The 24,020-nt window shown below is 39.7% G+C and overlaps 2 protein-coding genes across 2 annotated transcripts; both read left to right on the top strand.

The window, feature by feature from the left end:
* The first annotated feature begins 585 nt into the window (after window positions 1-585).
* LOC142139769 (odorant receptor 131-2-like) lies at window positions 586-1,515 on the top strand. The gene has a single exon (XM_075197640.1). It carries the CDS (start codon window positions 586-588, stop codon window positions 1,513-1,515), a length of 930 nt encoding a protein of 309 aa, XP_075053741.1.
* Window positions 1,516-21,865: 20,350 nt separating this feature from the next.
* LOC142139770 (odorant receptor 131-2-like) lies at window positions 21,866-22,786 on the top strand. The gene has a single exon (XM_075197641.1). It carries the CDS (start codon window positions 21,866-21,868, stop codon window positions 22,784-22,786), a length of 921 nt encoding a protein of 306 aa, XP_075053742.1.
* Window positions 22,787-24,020: the final 1,234 nt, after the last annotated feature.

Here is a 24,020-nt window from a genome sequence, read left to right on the forward strand (position 1 = left end):
AAAAACCAGCACAATCATCCTATTGTGATATCTAATGTCTATTTGTACACAACTATCCTAGTTTTTACTACATACAGGGGGAAGCTTTCTATCTTGGACTGCTCCTGACCAGCCACTGAGGTCACACAACTAGTGATTCTGCCCTCCCTCCAGAGACCTGTCTGATGAAGCAGTAACTGCCGGGTCTAGGACCAGTCACACCTGCTTCTGTCTGTCACTCAGATCTGCTATGGACAGACCAATGACAGGGCATGGGAAGTGCAATGGTCAGCAGCGGGTAGAGCTAATCCTATGGGACTATTTGCAGAACATTATTGCCAGTTTATTCCTGTACGTATCCTTCATCTTAACCTGGTCAGGAACCGTTCAGATATGTGGAATTGAACTTTACTTTCTATTTGTTTTTAAGTACTTAGTAGGTTGTATTTCAAGTACATCAATATTCAGGACTAAGTATTCATAGTTTTGTAAATTAAGGAATAATAAATCTTACTTTGGAAAGTTTGTACTATTATTAAATTGATTTTTGCTTTTCTCAGTGTGAATACTTCAAGACGACTCATCTGTCCTTATTGTTCAAAGGGAATGAATACCACAGGATCATACAATAATGTCACTCAAATGCCAATTAACAACAGCAGAACATCTGAAATTATAACTTTGGTTTTCCTCATCTTGACCCTGATTTGCTTTTGCTTCTTCCTCTATTTCATCTGTATTGTGCTGATTGTCTACTTCACAGCCCCTCATGTGCGAGACAACTCCCGATATGTCCTCTTCGCTCACATGCTCATCAATGACACAATGTATCTGTCGCTGGGACTGTTTCTTGCTTTGGCCTATCAGTTTTTATATGTTCCCGCATCCATTTGCTATTTTATCCTTGTCATTACAACAACCACATTTAGAGTCACACCGTACAACTTGGCAGCCATGGCCCTTGAGCGCTACTTAGCTATCTGCTACCCGCTGAGATACTTAATGTTTTGTACAGTTCAAAGGTCCTATTTTGTTATAATAGCTATTTGGCTTCTTGGATTACTCCCTAACATAGCTGACGTCATCGTTCTGAGCACCTCGGTTAAGAAGAATTTTTTTTCTCAGAGCTTGTTATGCAAACAGGAAGAATTTCTTGTACAACCTGTGCAAAACACTATAAGATCCTTCACCTTCATTGGTAGTCTTGTTCTGGTGGCTTTTGCCATTTTGTTCACATACATAAAAGTTATGTTAATAGCACAGAAAACTGGCTCTGGTCAATCATCTGCCTCCAAGGCTGGAAGAACTGTCATGCTCCACGCGTTTCAGCTCCTGCTATGTATAGTCTCTCTAACCTCCACAATTACAGAGTTGTATGGTGGAAACTACATGGTCATGGTCAATTTCCTGGTGTTCATGTGTGTACCTCGGCTTCTCAGTCCTCTTATCTATGGCATAAGGGACGAAGTGTTCAGAAAATGCATAAGAAATATGTTTTCCACAATTTGTAGAGACCAATCTGTTCAACATAAATGAAAGTGTGAAATTAAATTATATTGCAAGTCATCCAGTCTTTTCACTCTTTGTTAATTAGGGCAGATCATTGCAAAAAAGTGACAATCCCAACAATTTAGGTTAGAATTACATACACTTATTTTTTAAATGCAGTCTCAACAAGACAAGGAGAAGCGTTAAGAATATTTTGCAGCTACACTCTAAAAGGAGAATAGGCCTTTGGTTAGAGTCATTTATTTACATGACAGATCTTTAAATCAATATCCCACCCATTGGTTTCTGTAAGAGTACGACACAGATAGGTCTCACAGAACATCCCTCTATAGAACTCATATTACTAGAGATGAGCGGGCTCGCATATCTGAAATGCGAGCCCACCCGAACGGTGCCGATCCGAGCCGGATCCGAGACAGATCCGGGTATTCCCGCCAATTGCAAAACTGAAACTGAGGCTCCGAGTCATAATCCCGTTGTCGGATCTCGCGATCCTTGGATTCTATAAATTCCCTGCTAGCCGCCGCCATCTTCTCTCGGGCATTGATCAGGGTAGAGGGAGGTTGTGTTAGGTGGTCCTCTGTCCTGCTATATCTCGTGCTGTGCTGTGCTGTGTCCTGTTCAGTCCAGTGGTGCTGTGTCCTGTGCTCTGTCCTTCTAAGGGCATTGTTATTTCCCCATTATTCCCAAGTTATAAAAAAAATTAAAAAAAGTTATAAAAAAAAAAAAAAAAAAATATAAAAAAAAGAATGATTGTTATTGAATGTTATTGAGGTTAATAATAGCGTAGGAGTGAAAATAAACCCAAAAACTTTTTTTTAACACTTTTTATGTTTTTTTCAAAATAAATCCGAATCCAAAACCTTAAATCCGAACCAAAACTTTTCGTCAGGTGTTTTGCGAAACAAATCCGAACCCAAAACCTCAAGCAAATCCGAATCCAAAACACAAAACACGAGACACCAAAAGTGGCCGGTGCACATCCCTACATATTACAGGTTTGCCTTGACTCCTCAGTGCAAGATAATTTATCTGTCCATGTGTAGCCTATGGAGACATCCTCACTACAGCCAAGAGAATAGTTAAGATGAATCTCTAAGCTACAAAAAGTCTACACACATGTATTGAAATTGCAGGTGTTTGTGATGTAAAGTCTGAGTTCAAAATAATGATATGTATGGGCAGCACGGTGGCTTAGTGGTTAGCACTTCTGCCTCACAGCGCTGGGGTCATGAGTTTAATTCCCGACCATGGCCTTATCTCTGTGGAGTTTGTATGTTCTCCCTGTGTTTGCGTGGGTTTCCTCTGGGTGCTCCGGTTTCCTCGCACACTCCAAAAACATACTGGTAGGTTAAACGGCTGCTATCAAAATTGACCCTAGTCTCTCTCTGTGTGTGTGTGTGTGTGTGTGTATATGTTAGGGAATTTAGACTGTAAGCTCCAATGGGTCAGGGACTGATGTGAATGAGTTCTCTGTACAGTGCTGCGAAATCAGTGGCGCTATATAAATAAATAGTGATGATGATGATGTCAGACCTTTTTCCACCTTTAATCTGACCTTGCAATCAACAAATTTCAAGCAAAACCCATATATTTTAGGAAATATATGTGAAAATAAAAATCCTAGCTATCTGATATCAGGATGTACATCAATAAGGGCGTGTAGACTTTTAGGGTCTATTTTGTCTGTAGCCAATTAACTAACCAATATGTGTTTGAATTTTGTGGGAGGAAACCCGAGTATCCAGAGATATGGGGAAACCATACAAACTCTGCACAGATAGCCTGTGATAGCCGACAAACCAATGACCCCAGTGCTTTGAGGCAGCAATGCTAACCGCTGTCCAACACCGCTAGTGCTAATGTTATATGACAATGATGTTTAGCATAGAGATTCAGAGACCATACAATGTTCTACTTTTATAAGTATAATAAAAAAAAATTGTCTAGGCACGTCTCTTAATTTATAATTGAAAAGGATTAAACAGAAATGTCAGTTTGTACAAAATGTTTACATTTCACTTCTACTCTTCCTTATTTTTGCAAACTGCTATTAAGACATTCAAGGCTTGGAGAGAAATCACAGTCTAGGAAATGTAATCAAACAAATAAATATTAAAATACATATAAAGTATGATTTTTGCTAACATATAAAATAAAATAATAATTTAAAAATGTTAAAGTGTGTTTGAGTAGAGCCTATCCACCTTTTTGTATTTAATACTAATCTCCTGTTAATCCACATGTTACCATTTATAAAACAGAAAGGGACAGAACATTTTACGCGACAGAGGATCGGTCTAAGGCAGTGGCTCCCAAACTTTCTCAATTCAAGGCACCCTTAGAGTCACCATCATTTTTCCAAGGCACCCCTAAGCAATAATAATTACCAGGTAGCCCCGTTTTTTAAGTAGTTGGGTCAAAATGACGTAAAATGTATTTAGACCCCTTTAACATCACATTGTGCCTCTTTATCACTGTGCCCCTTCGCCATCTCACACCCTGTGTCCCCCTCTTTGCCATCTCACACCCTGTGTTCCCCTCTTTGCCATCTCAAAACCCTGTGTCCTCCTCCTTGAGCAACTCACTCTGGACCCCCTCCTTCAGTGTCTCTCTCTCTGTCCCCCTCCTTCAGCGTGTCTCTCTCTCTCTCTGTCCCCCTCCTTCAGCGTGTCTCTCTTTCTGCCCCCCCCTCTTTCAGCGTGTCTCTCTCTCTGTTCCCCCCCTCTCTCCTTCAGCGTGTCTCTCTCTCTGTCTCCCCCCCTCCTTCAGCGTGTCTCTCTCTCTCTGTCCCCCCCCCTCATTCAGCGTGTCTCTCTCTGTCCCCCTCCTTCAGCGTGTCTCTCTCTCTGTCCCCCTCCTTCAGCGTGTCTCTCTCTCTCTCTTCCCCCTCCTTTAGCGTGTCTCTCTTTCTGTCCCTCTCCTTCAGCGTGTCTCTCTCTCTGTCCCCCTACTTCAGCGTGTCTCTCTCTCTCTCTTCCCCCTCCTTTAGCGTGTCTCTCTTTCTGTCCCTCTCCTTCAGCGTGTCTCTCTCTCTGTACCCCTACTTCAGCGTGTCTCTCTATCTCTATCCCCCTCCTTCAGCGTGTCTCTCTCTCTGTTCCCCCCTCACCCCTCCTTCAGCGTGTGTCTCTCTCTCTCTCTGTCCCCCCCCTCCTTCAGCGTGTATCTGTCCCCCTTTACTCTCCGTTCCTTTACTTACCTTCATTCTTCATGTTCCGCTGTCTTCTGTCCTCTCTGCTGCCGCTCCTCACTGATGCTGATGATGACATCACGCCCGGCAGTCAGTGAGTACAAGCATCCGGCGCTGGATGGGTAAGATTTATTTTTTTTGGGGTTTCTTTTTTTTTTTTTTTGGGTGATCACGGCACCCCTGTGACAGCACCGCGGCACCCCAGGGAACCACCGGTCTAAGGGCTAAATGTGTTAAGCTGCGATTTTGCATTTCCAGTGATTTTCTCGTGCGAGTTTGAACTCGCTGGTGTATTAAACGGCTATTTCATGTAAAATCGCCAGAGAAGTGTTTCTTTCAAAATCGCAGTCCCGACATTTTCACACCTTGGTTATACAAATTGCCAAATATATGCACCTGCGATTTTGCAAACCTGCCCGAGTATGAATTCAAAATCGTCAGATACAACACGCTGCTTTCTATAGGTGATATTGGCAAACACATCAATGTTACACTGCAGGGCAATGTTACTATAACAGGAGGCATAATGGGAGTTTCAATAAAGCATGTTTTTTGTTGTAGAGGGGCAAAAACGATTATGAATTTTCTTACGGGGGACAATTTATTTATATATTTAGGTATTGATTATATGTAAGGTTACTTTTTAATTTTTATGTTATTACAGCGGCTTGCTATTTCATCACCAGTGGGCCAATAATTATATTTGCATGATGTAGCAACACTTATACACTTATAACAATATTTCTAGATCACCATTTAATGTAAATTTTAGTTGCACTACAAGACACTGCATTTTCTAGACGTAATTAGCAAACACATCAGCCATTGGTTTATACAGCTAATGAGGACTATAAAATAAGACCCAAATGCCCATTGCTCTGAGGGTGCATAAAAATGGCAGGAAAAGTCTTATTGGGTGTTCCGGAGCAACATCTGATTTTGGAATCAGTACCAACAGGGAGAGAAGAACATCCCCAGCCCCAGGCTCCTCTTAGGCTGTGCAGCACACATGTTTTTTGTTTTTTTTAGATGTTTTCTGTTTGTATGTGGTGCTGTAATTATCTACGTGTATTTATGTATAATTGTAAGTGATTTTTGATATGGGTGTCAGTCATAGTTTATGACACCTCTGTCATAGGAGGGTGATAGAACTTACTTTTGGCATTTAGAGGTCCACACTCATGTGCCTTCATACATCTGGAGGTGTGCTTCTCTATGTCCCGCAAATCAAAGTATACCCCTAACACCAGCAATATACAGTAAGGAACCAGGTGAGCTCATTCCAACAGCTGATGTTCATAATACAGAGAAGGGGGAAAGCCAGTGTGACACTGACGCTGCTAGCGTACCTCGTTGCTGGTGTACCTGGGCTGGTACCCCTGACCTCTTACTTTGGATCAAGGTTGCTGTGGATGGATCCCCCCCGGCCTATCATACTGACCAGGGCTACATGGGTAGCAGGCAGAGTGGTGGTACTGGAGAGCTGGGTCCAACCTCAGAATCAGCCGGAGAATGGATTAGAGTTTGGGTCTAATCTGTAGGTCACAGGATTTTCAGCATGGAGGATATTTTCAAGCAGGTATGAAGCAAGTGATGTTTATTTGCTCAAACACTGGTTGAAGGTACCAGCGTTCAGGTCAGATGAAATCAGAAAGATACCTTTCAGTGTGCAAGTCAGTGCATTTTATACAGATTTGGAAACAGGCTATTTTAGAATCAGGATGTAACCTTTTTTTTAACAAAACATAAATTTACATGCATTGCAAAGCTAACGATATTTACACTTGTCTGTGATATCTTGCAAATCCAGTGATGTCTTGCATCTTGTCTTCAGTAGAAGATCTTAATTAACCCTTTCTGCCTTCAAAAGGCCTCACATATCAAAAGATCCAATCAAAATGAATCCTTTTGTTAGACAGTAGCAGGATACGCATTCCCAAAGACAGGAACAACAAAGCATTTCCTTGCACCAAGATATGCAAAAGGCTTTCAAAACAAAGACTTATTGTATAAGATATACATTAAAGGTAAGGTATTTGCTTTTGAAAGGTTAAAACAGAAAAAGCTAATTTTCTACCCTGGTCTCAGAAATAACGATTTCCTATCTCACAATTTACACAATATCAAAAATAAGTGCACGCGCAATTATATAAATAAGCGCACTGCACTATTTCCTTTAAATAAATTTATGCCAAAAGTTATTTATCAGTGATCCAGTCACAGCCAGGTCATAGAAAGGATCATCCATGCTTGCTTTTCTGGTGAAAATGGTTTTGAAGTGTAATTGTTGTGTAATTATTAGTAACCCTGTTTTTCATTTTTACCTATTCTTGTAGAACTAACATCATTATCAACATCATAGGCACATTTTTTTTTCAAGCACCAATAACCTTATTTTATGGGTATGTGTATGTTTGTTGAAATAACCATGTAGGCATTATTGAAAAATAAAAACTATATCATAAGTGTACCCAGATTACCCAAGTAAACAACAACACTGTGCATAAAGAAAATATTTATTTCCTAGCTAAATTTAAATAAACATAAATAACACAGTCTGTGATGCACAGTCAAAAAAAAGCACTTTGCCACAAATGCAAAACAAATAAACTAGTTTGGTTTATTTTTTTCTTCGCAGCTCTGGAGACTTGGCCCAGCTGGTGGATGGCCGGCCCTGGACCTCTCTACTATTTTATTTTTCTTCTAGCCACCAGTTTACAAATGCCACCAAATGTCTAACTTTGCAAGATTTACCGACTGATGTGACTTTGGAGTTTCAGACTGGGCTTCTACCCGGCAGTGTGGTTAAATAGTCACTTTTGCCATATTTATTGTGCTCACACTGAACAAAATTATTTTTTCTCTGTCCCACATAACATATAATGTGGTTCGGGGGATGGGACCTGATTAATACTGTTCCATCAGTGATTTTTATGTTTGAATTGGACTCAATGACATCAGATTTATTCAGGGTTCAGCAAAGCTGTCTAAAAAAAGTATGTATGTGTTTCACATGTAAAGTACTGTTTTTCAAACACAAATGAAATATGCGAGTGCAGCTATAGTCAAGTTGTTGCTCTATAATTTACCCCTGTTACAACCTGGGAAGAAATCTGTAAATAAATAGTAATGAATGGCACCCATAGATTATCCATCCGTTGCTCATGGTAATGAGGACAGCAGACTCATCCTTGTGTACATCAGAATTACTTTTTTCTCCTCAGAGAAGGGTGAAAGTCAGTTCACTGTACTTCAATATAAAAATTATATTGTTTAATCATAAAGCATTAATTTGTTTTAATGTAACATGCCGGCTTAGTGCCTATTGAAAGTTGATACATGCCCAGCTAGAGCTTCTCCTGCCGCTAGGTATGACCCTTACAACACACCTGAGGATAAATGTATCAAGTTGCAATTTTTCAGTGATTTCAAATCACTCTGCGGTTTTATGAGCAAAGTCACCAAATGCATTAACCTGCGAAATCCAACCTCCAGCAATGTGTGTCAATTTTAAAACACCTTTTACAATTTCATTATCAGTGGGGCAATTATTAAAATCTTTTAGATAGGACACCATTTAAAGTAAATACTTTTGGCACTAACAGTGGTAGCATGCACGTGGGCACAAGGGCATGCTGCTACTTATAGTTCCACAAGTATTTACTTTAAATGGTGTTCCTTTTGGAAAGATTAAGGGGTATATTTACTAAACTGTGGGTTAGAAAAGTGGAGATGTTGCCTACAGCAACCAATCAGATTCTAGCTGTCATTTTGTAGAATGTACTAAATAAATGATAACTAGCATCTGATTGGTTGCTATCGGCAACATCTCTTCTTTTCAAACCCACAGTTTAGCAAGTGTTGCCACAGCAGAAAAAAATTATTATTGCTCCACTGTTAGCAAAATAGTATTTCACTATAATACAATAAAATAAAAAAATGTTTCCCTTAAAAATAATCATTAATGAAGATAGCTCACTGATTTATTCATAAAATAAATTTGGCCCCCATATGATAATTAATAATAATTTTTGCCCCTGTGAAAAAAAAGAAATCATGATTACCTTCATAATTAAAACATGTGTTGTACCTCCTTTTATGTTATTATTGGCCAGCAGCGGAAAGCTGATGTGTTTGTTAATCTCGCTTATCCAAAGCAGCATGTTGAATCTGGCACTTTTCACAGCAATCGCAGGCGAGTTTACAAAATTGCAGCTTCATACATTTGGCGACTTGTATTATTAGAGTGGCCAAACCTCAGGATGGCAATATGCAGTGATTTGTAGCATGGCGATTGTAGTAAAATCACTTTACTGGCGATTAACTGTCAACTCACACATTCATACATCGAGTTTAATCTCGCCCAAAGAAATTCACTGAAAAACTCAAATAGCAGCTTGATACATTTACCCCCTGGTCTTCAGGTCTTCTCTTACTGTTGCTATGCCTAACCCAAGGCCAACAAACAAGTTGACATAGCTCAAGGGTAAATTAGAGTTAAAGCAAGACAAGGTACAATGCTTTTTGACAACTGATCTGTAGGCATTTGCATAAAGGGGACGTACAGCTAACGCCTAGGATAATTAGTGATGGGGGCACATTTACTCTCTTAGTTTAGGTCTTAGAGCCTTTTGGATCCTTGTAGCTCTAGCTCTAGAGGTCTCTCATTCTGTTCAGTCTTTTCTAGCTCATGATAACATTTCCACAAAACATAAACTAGTTCTGAATAACGCAGTATAAATAATCCTATATATAAAATAAATTGTAAAAAATAGACAAGCACATTTAAATGTGATTGTAAATATACACTACTATTCATGGAAATTGAACAATAAAAATGCAAGAGTACATATTAAGTTCATAAATCTTGTGTTCTATTTCCATATCTAGTTATTCAATTAACACTAAAAGAGTAAAATGTATTACTAGAAATAATAATTATTATTATTATTATTATTATTATTTTTATGTAATTGTTTATTTAAATGGATATCAAATAACAGGATCCAGACTTAATAAAAGAAGTAGATGCCCCAAACTGGCAATAATTGCTAAAACACTTAAAACAATATGCTACATAAACGTGTGTGTGTTCATCTCTGTACAGACAACACACAAATCTATATCCTTCACTTCAACTCCCTCTCTGCCATCTCCAACTGGATATCCCAACAATATCAAAAGCATAACATGTCTAAAATGGAGCTTATCATTTTTCCAGCTCTTCGAGTCGCTACCCTCCACCACACTCTTCACTGTTCTCCACGTCTGCTGCTTTGGTGTCATCTTTGACCCTCAGCTTCAGTCGTCATATTCTGTTCCTTATGCTGTCTTGTAGGCTCCTCCTTCAAAAGATTTTCGAAACCTGTATCCATTCTCTCATTAACTCCTTGACTACTGAAACCTCCTTCTATTTTCCCATCGCCCCTCTACAATTCATCCTACATACTGTGGTAAACTGATCTTCCTTTGCTGCTGCTTCACATCCACTGCACAACTCTGCAAATCCCTACATTTTCTTACCATGACCTCCAAGCTACTTATTCACACCTTCATAACCCTCTCCAACTTCTCTCCTTCATAAAATTCTGACTTCAGTAAGTGATATACTCCCACCTATCCTTTTCTATATGACTTTGCCCTATGCCTCTCCAACCCTCACTTCTGCTTCCAAGACTTCATCGTTGCTCCAAACTTATGGAACTTCCTATCAAGCCTGACCAGACTCTCACCCAACCTTCAAACTTACAGGCGCTTTCTCAAAACCCACCTCTTCACTACAATCAATCCCACCCCCACCTAATACTACCCCTTCTACCTGCTACAGCCACATGTCCATTCAGAGTTCAACCAGCTCATATTGTCTACATATTGCCTTCTACCTCTAGACTTGAAACTTTCAGGAATAGGACAATCTATGACCTCTGTCTCATATCTGCAAAGAGCAGCTTTATCTCTGTGTAAAAGGTTTTGGAGTTAATATTTCACTTTTTAAACAGAGTTTCAGTACAATATGAAGGTAAAACTGAACAAAGTATTTGACCTTTTTGGCTCATACATGAAAATTTAAATGTTGGGATTTAAACAAGTCCATAACATGAACAATGGGTAAATGTGAATATTTACTCCTGCTCTCTGTTTCTGTGTAATGCTACTGAGTTCAGACTCTAGAGAGAGACACCGGTAAGATGAATATATCAGAGCAGTCACACACTGTGAATGTCACTGATTCATAACACAATGTTTCCAACTGAGAGTTCTGTTTATGCCATAATATAAAAGGTTGTGCAATTAACTGTATAACTGCTGAACAGCAAATTATGAAATGTTCAAGCGATACAATGAGTTAACTACATAAAATCATGTAGGGAAAAACAGAAATATAGAAATGTTACAGGTTGGCTCGGACAGTTTTATAAGATTTGGGGAAAAACGCTATTATCTTATGCATTATTATATTGTAAAGTTAATGGAATTTGCTGGCACTATATAAATAAATGCTGATGGTGCTGATTGCAGCAATGATCCTCAGATATATCCAGTTCAAGTAGGTATGAAACATTTTTAAATTAGTACATACATACCAGGGGGTAAATGTATCAAGCTGAGAGTTTTCTGGTGGGTTTGAAAAACCAATCAGATTCTAGCTATCATTTATTTAGTACATTCTACAAAATGATAGCTACAATCTGATTGGTTGCTATAGGCAACATCTCCACTTTTCAAACCCGCCAGAAAACTCTCAGCTTGATACATTTTCCCCCAGATCTCAGAAACATGGCATATGTACACTATAAGCAGTAGAGATGAGGAGCGAGCAAAAACATTGTGTTAAAATCATATCCAATTTGCTGTGCCCATTTGTTCTGCATGCTGCTTCAATAATCAGTTTTTCGAATGTCAATACAGTGTAACAACTTGACAGTAAAAAGAGGTTATATCAGTTTATCTTTATAAAATTTTCAATACTAGATATTTTCAAGGCTTGGTGAACCTGCTTTGTACAACATATTTCAATGTATGATTATGTTTTAGGCTTATTTGTATTATAATTAGGTACGCAGACCCCTGTGTTTTGGCTTTAGATTTGGTTCTAAAACCATCCTGGTGTTTTGGTATTGGGTCTGGTTTTGTCCAAAAATTCTCATGTGTTCTTGTTTCGGATCTGAATTTCATTGTTCCTACATTGTTATTACTTATTATTTTTATTTGTACGGCGCCACAAAGTGTCCTCAGCGCCGTACAGGAACAAATAATAGGACAGTACAAGGTACAACATTACGGTACAATAAACAAGCAGCACAATAACTCAGGTGGCGCGGAGCACAGCTAATAAGAGAGGATGAGTGTGATGGAAAGTCAGCACAGCAGGAAGCCCTGTTGTGCCCAAGAGTGGGGCGCAGCGACAGGTTAGAAAGGGTGCAGTGAAAAGCAGGATGGAGTCAGTGGGCAGGAGACTAAAGAAGGAGGTGGGCAGAGTAGCTGTAGAGCAGAGATAAAAGTGGTTGAAACAGGAGGCGAGATTACTCTCTTCAGAGGAGCTTAAAATCTAAGGGGAAGGGATGACAAACCAAAGACACAGAGAAGGTGAAATGGGGACAGGGTCGAATGGAGCGACAAGGAGGATGGGGAGAGAGGGAGAGGTAGCCAACAGGTGGGTAGTTAGGCAGGTAACTGAAAGGCTTTTAAGAAGAGGTGGGTTTTTAATGAAACTGCTACGTTTGAGGAGGTTCTAAAAGCACGAGGGAGATCGTTCCAATGGAAGGGGCAGCATGGGAGAAATCTTGGATGCGTGAGTCAGAAGAGGTAATCAAAGTGGAGGAGAGGAGACGATCGCTGGCTGATCGCAGAGGGCAGGAAGGAGTGTGACTAGAGAGGAGATTGGAGATGTAGGGAGCAGTGGAGTTGGTGAGTGCCTTGTAAGTAAGGGTGAGGAGCTTGAAGAGGAATCTGATGTGGAAGGGGAGCCAGTGAACGGCATGTTAGAGGAGGGAGACAGATGTGGAACGACGAGAATGGAAGATGAGTCTAGCAATGAGTAAGGAATGAAGATGAGCGAGATGAGAGTGGGGAAGGCCAGTGAGGAGAAGGTTACAGTAGTCCAATCGAGAGATGATAAATGAATGGATGAGAGACTTGGTGGCGTCCCAGGAGAGGATGGGCCAAATGCGAGCAATGTTGCGCAACTGAAAGTGACAGGATTTGGCAACAGAATGGATGTGGGGAGCAATTTATAGCATTAGCATTAATTTCCAGTCATTACCAGTCTATTTTCTCATAATATCTTCACAACTGTCAAAAATGTCACCACTTTTGGCCAAAGGCTACAGCGAGCTAGCTGGCTAAAATTAGTGACAGCGCAGAGGCACAAATACATTCAATATTCATACAATCCGTATGATTAATAATGGCACAGCAGTGTGCATAAAGTATCTATATGTGGTCACAGAACGGCAAAAATTACATTCCTGAGTTTTTCCAACAGCTAAAGAGAAGCTTGCCTGTAAATGACCTGGCATTGGGTGCAAGCACTAATATGCTGGAAGGAGGAGGAGGAAGATGAACAACCAAGTTTTGTGTGCACAGCATGCTACAATCCCTATGAAACATAGCAGACAGCACTGCCTGATAGGATGGTCATTTTAGACAAGTAGATAGACTGGTGGGCTGCACCAACAGATTGACATTGGCTTCTTTGTGAAACCAGTGATAAAAAGAGTAGCTTACCAGTGAATGACCTGGTATTGAGTGCTAGCAATACTATACTAAAAGAATGAGGAGGAGGATGAAGCTTCCGTCGCTGCTGATGATGGCGATACACATACCCAGTGGGAGGTCATGGTTGTGCAGTCTTCCATAGTTAAGTGGACAGTACATGTACCAGCAGCAGCAGAACTCTTATTTGCAATAAGTGGGCATGGTCTGAGTCTTGTCTTGACACTGCAGGTGATGTAGGGAATGTAAGCTATTTTCATTTTTTTGGACAAATCACCATGTTCATCAGAAACTTCTCTCTTAATTCTCATTACATCAAGAGCTGATGCAAGCACAGTCAGTTCTTGTAAAATAGTTAAGCATAAGGATCTGAGTGACTTTGACAAGGGCCAAATTGTGATGGCTAGACAACTGGGTCAGAGCATCTCAAAAATGGCAGATCTTGTTGGGTGTTCCCAGTTTTCAGTGGCTAATACCTTCCAAAAATGGTCCAAAGAAGGACAACTGATAAGCTGGCGAGTCATGGGCACCCAATGCTCATTGATTCATGTGTGGTGTGAAGTTTAGTCTATCTGATCCAATCCCAGAGAAGAGTCATTGTAGCACAATTTTGCTGAAAAAGTTAATGTTGGCTTTAATAGAAAGGTGTCTGAACACACAATGCATCGCAGCTTGCTGCATAGCCACAGACCAATCAGAATGCCAATGCTGACCCCGTTCACCTCCAACAGCACCTACAATGGGCACATGAGCGCCACAACTGGACCATGGAGCAATGGAAGAAGGTGGCCTGGTCTGATGAATCACATTTTCAATAACATCAAGTTTATGACTGGGTGCATGTGCGTTATTTACCTGGTGAAGAGATGGCACCAGGATGCACTATGGGGAAAAGGCAAGTCAGCTGAGACAGTGTGATGCTCTGGGCAATATTCTGCTAGGAAACTTTCATTTGGATGCTGTCATCCAACATGTATCACCTTCCTAAACATTGTTGCACACCAAGTATACCCCTTCATGGCAACGGTATTCCCTAATGGCAGTGGCATCAGTAGGATAACGCGCTCTGCCACACTGCAAAAATTGCTCAGGAATGGTTTGAGGAACATGACAAAGAGTTCAAGGTTTTTACTTGGCCGAGTCATGGAGGCCTCACCTCGCAACTTACAGCCCTGAAAGGATCTTCTTCTAACATCTTTCTGGCAGTTACCACAGAGGTCCATGCCTTGATGGGTCAGAATTGTTTTGGCAGCACGAGTGGGATCTATACGATATTAGGCAGGTTATTTCAATGAGGGTCTGATTAGTGTGTATGTATAGATCGGGTTAGGGGTACCATCTCCTGTGGTAAATGTCTGTACTTTAAAGGACTGCCCCTAAGCTTTGTTGATATTGATAAAAAAGCACAGTACAATGGGGAACTGCAGATGCTTAAACTCAAATTGGTAGTTGCTGGGCATGAATGATCTGCATGCTATGATGACACAAAACCCATTGGCAGATCTTGTTAATCGATGGCCTCTATGATGTGGTTTTTCAAGTTGCACACTTACAGTTGAGGTCCATTTCAGAGTTGTGGGGTGTTGAAGAGTTACAAAAGTTGACTATTTAATTATCCATTCTAGACAATAATGGGGAAAAAACAACACAATTTACACAATATGAAATAAATGTTTCATGTGGTTTCATGTGGTTTGGCTCCAAACCCGTAGAAGGATGCGTCCACCACTAAGAATAAAGGATGAGTAGAGATGGACTGTTGCAACACTGGCGCAGAAGAGAAAGCGACCTTAAGCTGCCTACAGGTAGATGTTCTACACTGCCACATACTGGTAAAGAACTTCTAAAAAATATAATTGATGGAGTTTTGAAAAACCGTGGGTACATTGCACAACCCAAAGGGCATCACCAAAAACTCAAAGTGACTATCTCAGGTATTGAAGGCGGTCTTCCATTTGTCACCCTCCTTGATACAAATAAGATTGTATGCCTTGAAGGTCCAAAATAATAGGGTGGGTAGCTTCGGTAATGACCCAATCTGTAAGGGAGGGAAAATTTTGAGACTGTGATGGCTGAAATAAAGTTTCCTGCAGTGCCAGAATCAATGAAGGCCAGAAGAGAGACCTGACCAAAGGGATGCTGAAAAAATATCTTGGTAAAATAGTAAAATTGAATTCGGATGGAGAGCTACAAGCTGAACCTAACACAGCATCATCAGAACCAGTTAAACCTTGCCATTTCCCAGGCACTTAGGACAATTCCCTAAGATGTGGCCCTGCCCAGCACAGTAGAGACATAAATTATTTTTAAATGTCCTTTTTCTTTTTTTCTGGAGAGAGTCGAGAATGTCCCAACTGCAGATGTTCCTCTGTGCAAGTGACAGAACTTTGAAAGCGGTAAAGCCAGACAAATGCCATAGATTGATGATAGTATCCAGTGAAGAAGGAAGATCCTGAGTAATAAAACAAATTGAACTGCTTAAAATAAAGAAATATGGAATCATCCACAATAGTGAAACCAGCATCAAGTTGTATAGCACAAGCAGGGCCGGATTAACCATAGGGCTAACTGGGCTACAGCCCAGGGGCCTATGGCATCCAGGGGGCCCTTGAAAGTGCTCAGCAGCAGTATTGATCGGTCGGGGGGCTCCCCCTGGTGCGATCAGTGCTGCTGAGCACTTTCACTGCGGTCCTTCTCTGGCGCGCTGTAGTCTCCTTACTGAGGAGATCTCGTGAGTCTCACTCTCACGAGATCTCCTCAGTAAAGAGCGTACAGCGCGCCGGAGAAGGAGGTAAGTGCTGGGGGGGGGGGGGGGGGGCGCGGGCAGCTCGGATCACGGGGGAGGGGGGGGCCCTCACAAGGGAATGGAGGCCCGCGTAGCCCAGGGGCCTCCATTCCCTTAATCCGGCCCTGAGCACAAGGCTGGTGTCTTGACAGCTTGACTCTCCTCCCAGAGGCTACTACCCATGTGCTGAAAACTCTGGTGCTCGTCCCAAAACTCCTGGGGGTAAATTTATGAAACGTTGATTTCTGCAAGATGATGGAAATCAGCGACTTTGCAGGGGAAACTTAAAGCGGCGATTGCCTGTAAAGGCAAACTTGCAGAAATCGACGTTTCATACATATACACCCTGGTCTGAAGGGATCAATTTAATTAGCAACATTACTATTCCTGAAGTGGCAATTTAGCTGCTACAGTAGTTCCAGCATAATGGTCAGGTGTCACTGAAACCTCTACCTATTATACCAAAAGAGTAAACAAAAGTGAATAAAAGACTCATCAAACCATAGCTTAACACTTTATTAAATAGAAAAAAATCTTCTGTATCTCTTTATCCATCATAGTCTAAATAGTAAAAAGACACAAGAGAGTGAAAGTGGATTAAGTCACTTCTACTTTATAGATAGCGTTGTGGCTGAGCAAGCAAAGCCAGATATTGGCGAACAATGCAGCTGGCGAGTGATTCCCCTCATAGACAGCTAAAATATGTATATGTATATATATATATATATATATATATATATATATATATGTAGTTTAATTTATCCTACAACTTATTAATTAACTTATTAATGTACACAATATGGTTTGTTTGTAGTATATAGATATTAATATTTTTCGACCACTCATAAGTTGGTGAATTTTATTTATGTAACACTATGTAATTGTTTAAAAAAGGTAATTCATTGTTTATACTTTATATAGAAAGTTGGTTATTTTTTGGTGTTAATGAACAAACAAACTTTGGTGTGTGGCTCCTAGCATATAGAAAGATGTTTTTTGGTTAAATATGTGATTTTCCTATGGTTAAATAATTCTGCTAATCAGACTGATTAAGTATACAGCTGCCTTAATTGAGTGCTGTGGGATTGGCAGTGTGTGATTAAATGGACTATATATAACTGGGTCATCACAGCGTCTGTTCATCTTTGAAAAAGTCTCTCTCCGGTGACGAAACACGACAGATTGAAACTTTTGTATGTACCTTTTCCGATTCATCAAAAAAACATTGGATTTTTATTAATTGATCAGAGGATATGACCCTGAGCTGTATTCCATATCCAGCAGACCGTCGGAATAGAATCTGCTAACTGTTAGAGAACTCTTCCCTTGGAAAGGTGATACAAGGTTAATCAGGCTGTTTAGCTCATCACAAGAGGATGAGGTTTGCCCAATTAGCCACTTGTTTCATAACTGGGTGGACTATACTTTAATGGTTAAAGGAGATCAGACAGAGAATTCAGATACTGTCACACAACTAGATTTCATCAAAGATAATAGCATTTGATATTCCAATCTGGAGTGTTGTGAGAGATATTTTAGTGCCCTTAAACAGCTCAACGGCACATTAGATTAGTATACTAGTCCCCTCTGTTGTGGGATTACCCAACATTACATCTGGACGGGGACTAAGGGGAGCTAAGGTGATTTGATTCAACCTATTTTTACAGAAATTACATTATTGTATATTATATAGGATATATAACACCTGTTGATCATTTAATTTGTTCAAAAAATAGGTCATTCTCTTATAGTACATAAAGGTCATGATTATGTACGGCTACAGTTACATTTTCATTTTTTGGATATTTTACACTTTTAATGAATTGTTATATATATTTTTTTAGCAAGGAGACAACTGTGTTTAATTTGCCATACTCATAGTAAGTTATTTAAAAAAAAAAAAAAAAGTAGTTGATATGTATCATTGATACTGATTCTGATATAAAATACTGATATAAAATACTCTTACTAACCTACAAGGCCATCAACAAAGCTGCACCAAAATACATCTCCTCTCTTGTCACAAAATATCTCCCAACTCGACAACTCCGTTCTGCACAAGATCTGCGTCTCTCATCCACACATTTGCTCCTGGACAAACCATGTTGCAATGAAAGGGGTACGATGCATTTCTTTTTATTGTATGCAGGAAATATACTGATAGCTTTTGCATGCAGCACACAAATACAGGACAGTTGTTCTTATACATTAATCCTATCCCCTCCCAACTTTAAATATGTCTGCACATTTTTAATTCTCCCACCCCCTTGCAGTGCAACATGGTGTTGCCAAGCTGAAAATGTGCTAAATTTTTCCTGTGCTCCTACCTGTAAATTAAACCCAATATAGGGTAAGGCACAATGGTCAAAGCAACACTTGCATGTTGGAGGTTCCTTGTTTACTATTTACCTGGTTGCACAGAAGAGGATAATGGACCATCACAACCCCAGGACAAATGTGGGTGAAAAGATCCAATCAGGATTTTTTTTTGTGGGGGGGCTGCTCCTGTATTGGCTTTAGAGAACTCATCAGAAAATCCCTCACTTCTGCTAAGGGCTCCACTGCTATTGGCACTGCTGTCATGAATGTGGATGTAAGAACCTTCGCAGTTGTCACCAATGTCATGACAACCTTGCACAGGTCCATTCTGTAAACCCTCTAGAAATGGAGGTGAAAATTCCCCCCGGTTTGCAGTCCGTCTGCCTAATGGCGATAAAGATGGCAGGAAAACATGAGTAATTTCCTGACTGAGCCTTCTCTTTGAAGACCATATTGGCAGCAGATGCCACAGGCAATCGAAGCATCTCTGATTGCTTGGGACTAAACATCTGTGATTGCCTGGGACTAAGCATCTGTGATTGCCTGGGACTCTCCAGTAGTGGTGACAATCTGCCTACTGCAATAATTTCAGAAGCTAACATCCAGTGATGCTGTAGCTGTGAAAATAGAACAAGGGGAATGTTGTCCAAAAAGCAATTAAAGGCGCAGAGGTACAACAATCAAGTCAGTGCTGTCTCTTTTGGATGCCACTCTGTTAGCGTGATCTGCAACCTTAGACAATGCTTGCAGTTTCAAGTGTATTGTTTGTAGACACTAGGAAGATTAGTGTAGTCAGAGAAAACTGAACCCCACTAAATTATAACTTTTAAGCACCATTCCTATTTCTCAATACCTGCATTGTGTAAAAGATTGGTGATGGGTGCTAGGAAGTGGTTGAATTGGAGCTAACTAGAAATGAATTGTAATTAGCAAACAGAGCAAAAAAACTGACTGCCTCGGCAAAGCTGTCATTTAACGCTTACCACTCAGGGGCAAGATTCCCGGGACAACTGTGTATCCCTTCAGCTTTCTCAGCAACAGTTTTTTTGTTATAGATAAAGGTGTTAAGAAAGATTGTATTGCCAGGCTCTTTATAATAAACAGGCCCTGTAACCTCCAAATAAAATTTGTCTGAATGTATCAATAGGTGACCCCCTTTTTCACAATGTTTTACCAGTAGATTATCAATAGTCCATATCTCCATAATAGCTGTGTTTTCCTTCTTTGTTACATTCTTTTTAGTTTTCACTTCTCTGAAGTCTAATTTACAGTTTTTTTCCATTTTTTTTTTAAATATCCAGGCACTGATTTTATGGGGTAAAATCTGGACTGACTCTTTAAATATGTTCTTCCCTGTTGTTCCACCACTGAGTCCAGGCTATGCCTATCCATAGGCTTACTGCTCTGCAGTGTTACATTTTCTAAGTCTATAATTTCAGAGTGGATTCCTACTGTTTAGAAATATTAGTTTGTCTTTGTAGAATTTGATAATTATCAATTTTTCCATCACTATTAAGATTATTTACTCCTAAAATATTATTAATTAATATTCTATAAAAAAAATCCTAAAATGCTAAATAGAAGCAAACCTGACGACATAAAGGCTTGTTCAAACAAATGAAATCTATTTATAGCCACACAAATGAGACCTTTGGTAAACTTGGAAATGTTTTATCTAAACAATGTATTGCTAGATAAATTAATGAGATTAGATGTTTCAACTTTCACTAAATGGGGATATGTCTTCTGTTCTTCTTCTCCCCACACTCCTGATACGGCTTTCTATCATTGCATGTCCATTTGACATATGGACTCCTGTTTTCTGGTTCATTATTGTTCATTCCTCACGGATATGGTTTTGAACCGCCAGACCCTGAGTGATTTTTTTGCACTTTGTCTCCATTCCATAATTTGCTTCAAACAAATTCCTAAAGGTTTAATAGGATGGTCAGGGGATAATGCCGGAATACAAATACAAGTACATCGTCAGGTTGTGGATCCAAAAAAATATTAAATGGATATATATGAGTGTATATCATTTCTCCTCAGACAAACGTATCTAAAAACATTTGGTCAGTCAGCCCATGTAATTAGGTTAAGCTCAACATTATTTTTAGGAAACTCACTGATCATATGCAGATCACAGCCATGCAGTCCTGATTATTCATGGCCTTTATTACTTAGAATACAATGTCAAATTGAGGTATTGTAAAAACAAGTGGACTACTAGGTGTCAATTAGGGAAACCATTTGGTAGCCAGAGAACCTTTCAGGCCCACACAAAATAAAAAAAATATTACCTTCAAAGAATATGCCTTCATATTTCATTTTTTGGGAAATAAGTGTACTTAGGGGCAAAAACTGCACAAGAGTTGTGAAGTATAGACAACAACTGTACAGGAAAGCAACAGTAGTAACGTATCTTTTGGAATGATATTTGTTATTGTTTTAATTCCATCACATAAATCATCATGTAAATGTGCGGGAGATTTTGACTGGTTTATTGAATGTGGATATATGTCTCTGAGATATGTCAGAGAAAAGCTATGGAAGGTCAACATTTTTGATTATTTTTGGACAAATTATAATTGACACCCAGGGAAAATTTCCTCCCACACATTAGCATATGCATTGCCCATCTGAATGCCCTCAAATGAAACATACTTTAATACCATGTGTGTGAGAGTGCAGATTGTCAGCTCTTGGGACTCAATCTAATTGAAGGACTGTCAGTTTAATTTTGCCTTGTCCCAGGCATACATATTGTATACATAAGTGTAAACACCCCCACACATCCATCATTGACTTTCTTTATTTTTTCACCTAAGTCAGATGTTTGGCATTTTCTTCACGAAGCAATCAAGTCTTCAAATAAAAATCCTTCAGAAGACACCATAAGACTTGATCCACTAGCTGCTCCATCACAAGTGAGTTCTTAGTGGCGGAGTAGTAATATTTATAAAAGTGAATTTCCCATGCCATGAACCTGGTGAAAATTATTACTCCACTGCCGCTAAAAGTTTATTTTATCGTAAGAAGACTGGATTGCAGAAGAAGATTTCAACAGTGCCAATCTTACTGTACTTAGGCTACACTAGCCCACCCTTTCCCACCCCCTGTATCACCTCTCTGCCTGTAGATAGACAGAACTGGACCATACATCTCAGTCTACATACAAACCAAGATTTCTCCTTTTCACTGCATATGTGCAGTACAGGAAAGCACATTTTGTGCATCCATATCAGAATTACATCTGACTCTACAGAAGCCCCATTATGTGTTTGAATGGGTCCTAATTACCATCTCTTTTTCTTTATTTCTCCATATCTAAGATTCCTGAAAAGAAAACCATCACTTCTCCAAAAATGATCAACTCCTCAGCACTTCAAATCAACATAATCCAGGAGTCTTTCACTGCCAGCAAAACGGCTGAGTACATCCGGTTGACTCTTATATTGTTGACAGTAGGGGGTTTCTGTTTCTTCATCTACTATCTGACAGTGATGTTGAATGCCTTCTTCCTAACACCACATCTCCAGCAGAATGCTCGATATGTTCTTTTTACTTACATGCTCATTAATGACACATTCTATCTAGTCCTGGCATTCTGCATGATGCTTGCAGCTATTTATTTATTATATGTCCCTGTGCCAGTTTGCTACATCTTTTACACTGCTGGGGCAATGACGTTTAGAGTAACTCCATACAGCCTGGCAGCCATGGCTCTGGAGCAATATGTTGCCATTTGTTACCCACTACGACATGCCGAGCTGTGCACCACACAAAGAGCTAACGCTGCTTTCACCATCATATGTTCAGTGTTGATGATCCCATATGCGGCTGAGTTATGTGTCATGGTCTCATCACGTACAAATATATTCCATCTTTATGTTATATGCAGACAAGAAATGTTGCTAGTTACTCCAATTCAAAATATTATTAGGTCCTTTAATCTCATCCTATGTTTCTCCTCAGTTGGACTTGTCATTATATTTACATATGTTAGGATTATGCTGGTTGCTCTAAAAGTAAATTCTCAGTCATCTTCTGCCTCCAAAGCTGGGAAAACAGTTATGCTCCACGCCTTCCAGTTACTCTTGTGCATGGCTTCCATATTGTCCACACTTACAGAAGCCTTTTCTATCAACCAAAAGGATTTATTTCCCATATCAAGCTTTTTTGCTTTCACCTGTGTGCCAAGATTCCTCAGTCCTATAATCTATGGAATCCGGGATGAAGTGTTGAGGAAACATTTTAAGAAATCTTTTCAAAAATGTTGTCATTAAAAATTGTTTACCATAGACATTATATACAGCTATTGTTACAGAAATCAGCTGATAGATTGACACTGAGAAAAGTCACAAGCTGGGTAGCAATAGAAATATTACTCTGGTTGACCTAATATACTAATATCGGTGGTAAACATTTTTACGGTTAACACTATTGGACATGGAGAAGCCCTACAAAGAAAATCCGAAATTATGTAAAATCGATTGGAAAATAAACAGACTTACCTTCAATCCGACACTGGAGATCTCCGATGGGAGCACCATGCTGACAGCAAGTGATTCCAATTAGAGAAGTGTTCGGCAGTGCAGGCTGACGTTATCGCGACGTCTGTCAATAGAAATTTGAAGCGGCAATGTGGGGACCCCTAAGGTTAAGTGTTTAAACTTAGAGCTTCTCCATGTAGGAGTAGTGGACATCGGTAAAGTGTACCCAACCCACTAATATACCCCATTATTGCTTAATGGGTATTAGGATATATAATTCTGTACTCTGCTTATATAAAGCTTTTAGGAGGCAGATTACTTTTTTTTTAGAAAGTTAGCTCCTTGCAATCCTCCTTCTCTGCTGCCTTCCCAATGTTTGCCGACCATTGCCTAGACTGTTAATGTTCTTTCCTTATATCCGAGATTTATTTCTACTATAATCAAACAAAGCTCTCACAGTGATAACAGATGCATTTTAAATTTTTAAATATCATGGAAAGGGATCACTGTCCTAGAAACCAGGACCTCAGTGGTAAAAAGTTACCACTGCAGGACCAACTCTTCAGTCCTTACCAAGGACCCATAATACAAAGGGGGGCTGGGAAAAGCATGTCTTATTGTATACTCCATAGAAACACCAGCCTTTCACTTACCCACCTGGAGCTGTTTTCACTATGGCAGGGGGACTCATGCTCAGGTGTCCCTGTTATATTGGAAACCAGCCAAGGCTGTCTCACACTTTGGTGAGTTCAGAACTTGGGGAATGGTGGAATTATTTACTTTTCTTAAAACAAAGTTGGACCTGTGATACCAGCACCGACAATGAAGTATAGGGGCTGTGAGTTCCTATTATCTCTGAATGCCAGTCCCCATAAGAAAAAATAGTAGAGTTCAGTGGTCACCACCAGTTTAAAAAATGGGGTTCTCTGGTGTGATATAGAATTAACCTTCATGTATTTTTGAGTACTCCATTTATACTTATTTTTTATTTTTTATTATACATTTTATTAAGTGAGCAGAATTTAAA

Source organism: Mixophyes fleayi, chromosome 2, assembly GCF_038048845.1.
Source record: "Mixophyes fleayi isolate aMixFle1 chromosome 2, aMixFle1.hap1, whole genome shotgun sequence".
Taxonomy (NCBI): domain Eukaryota; kingdom Metazoa; phylum Chordata; class Amphibia; order Anura; family Limnodynastidae; genus Mixophyes; species Mixophyes fleayi.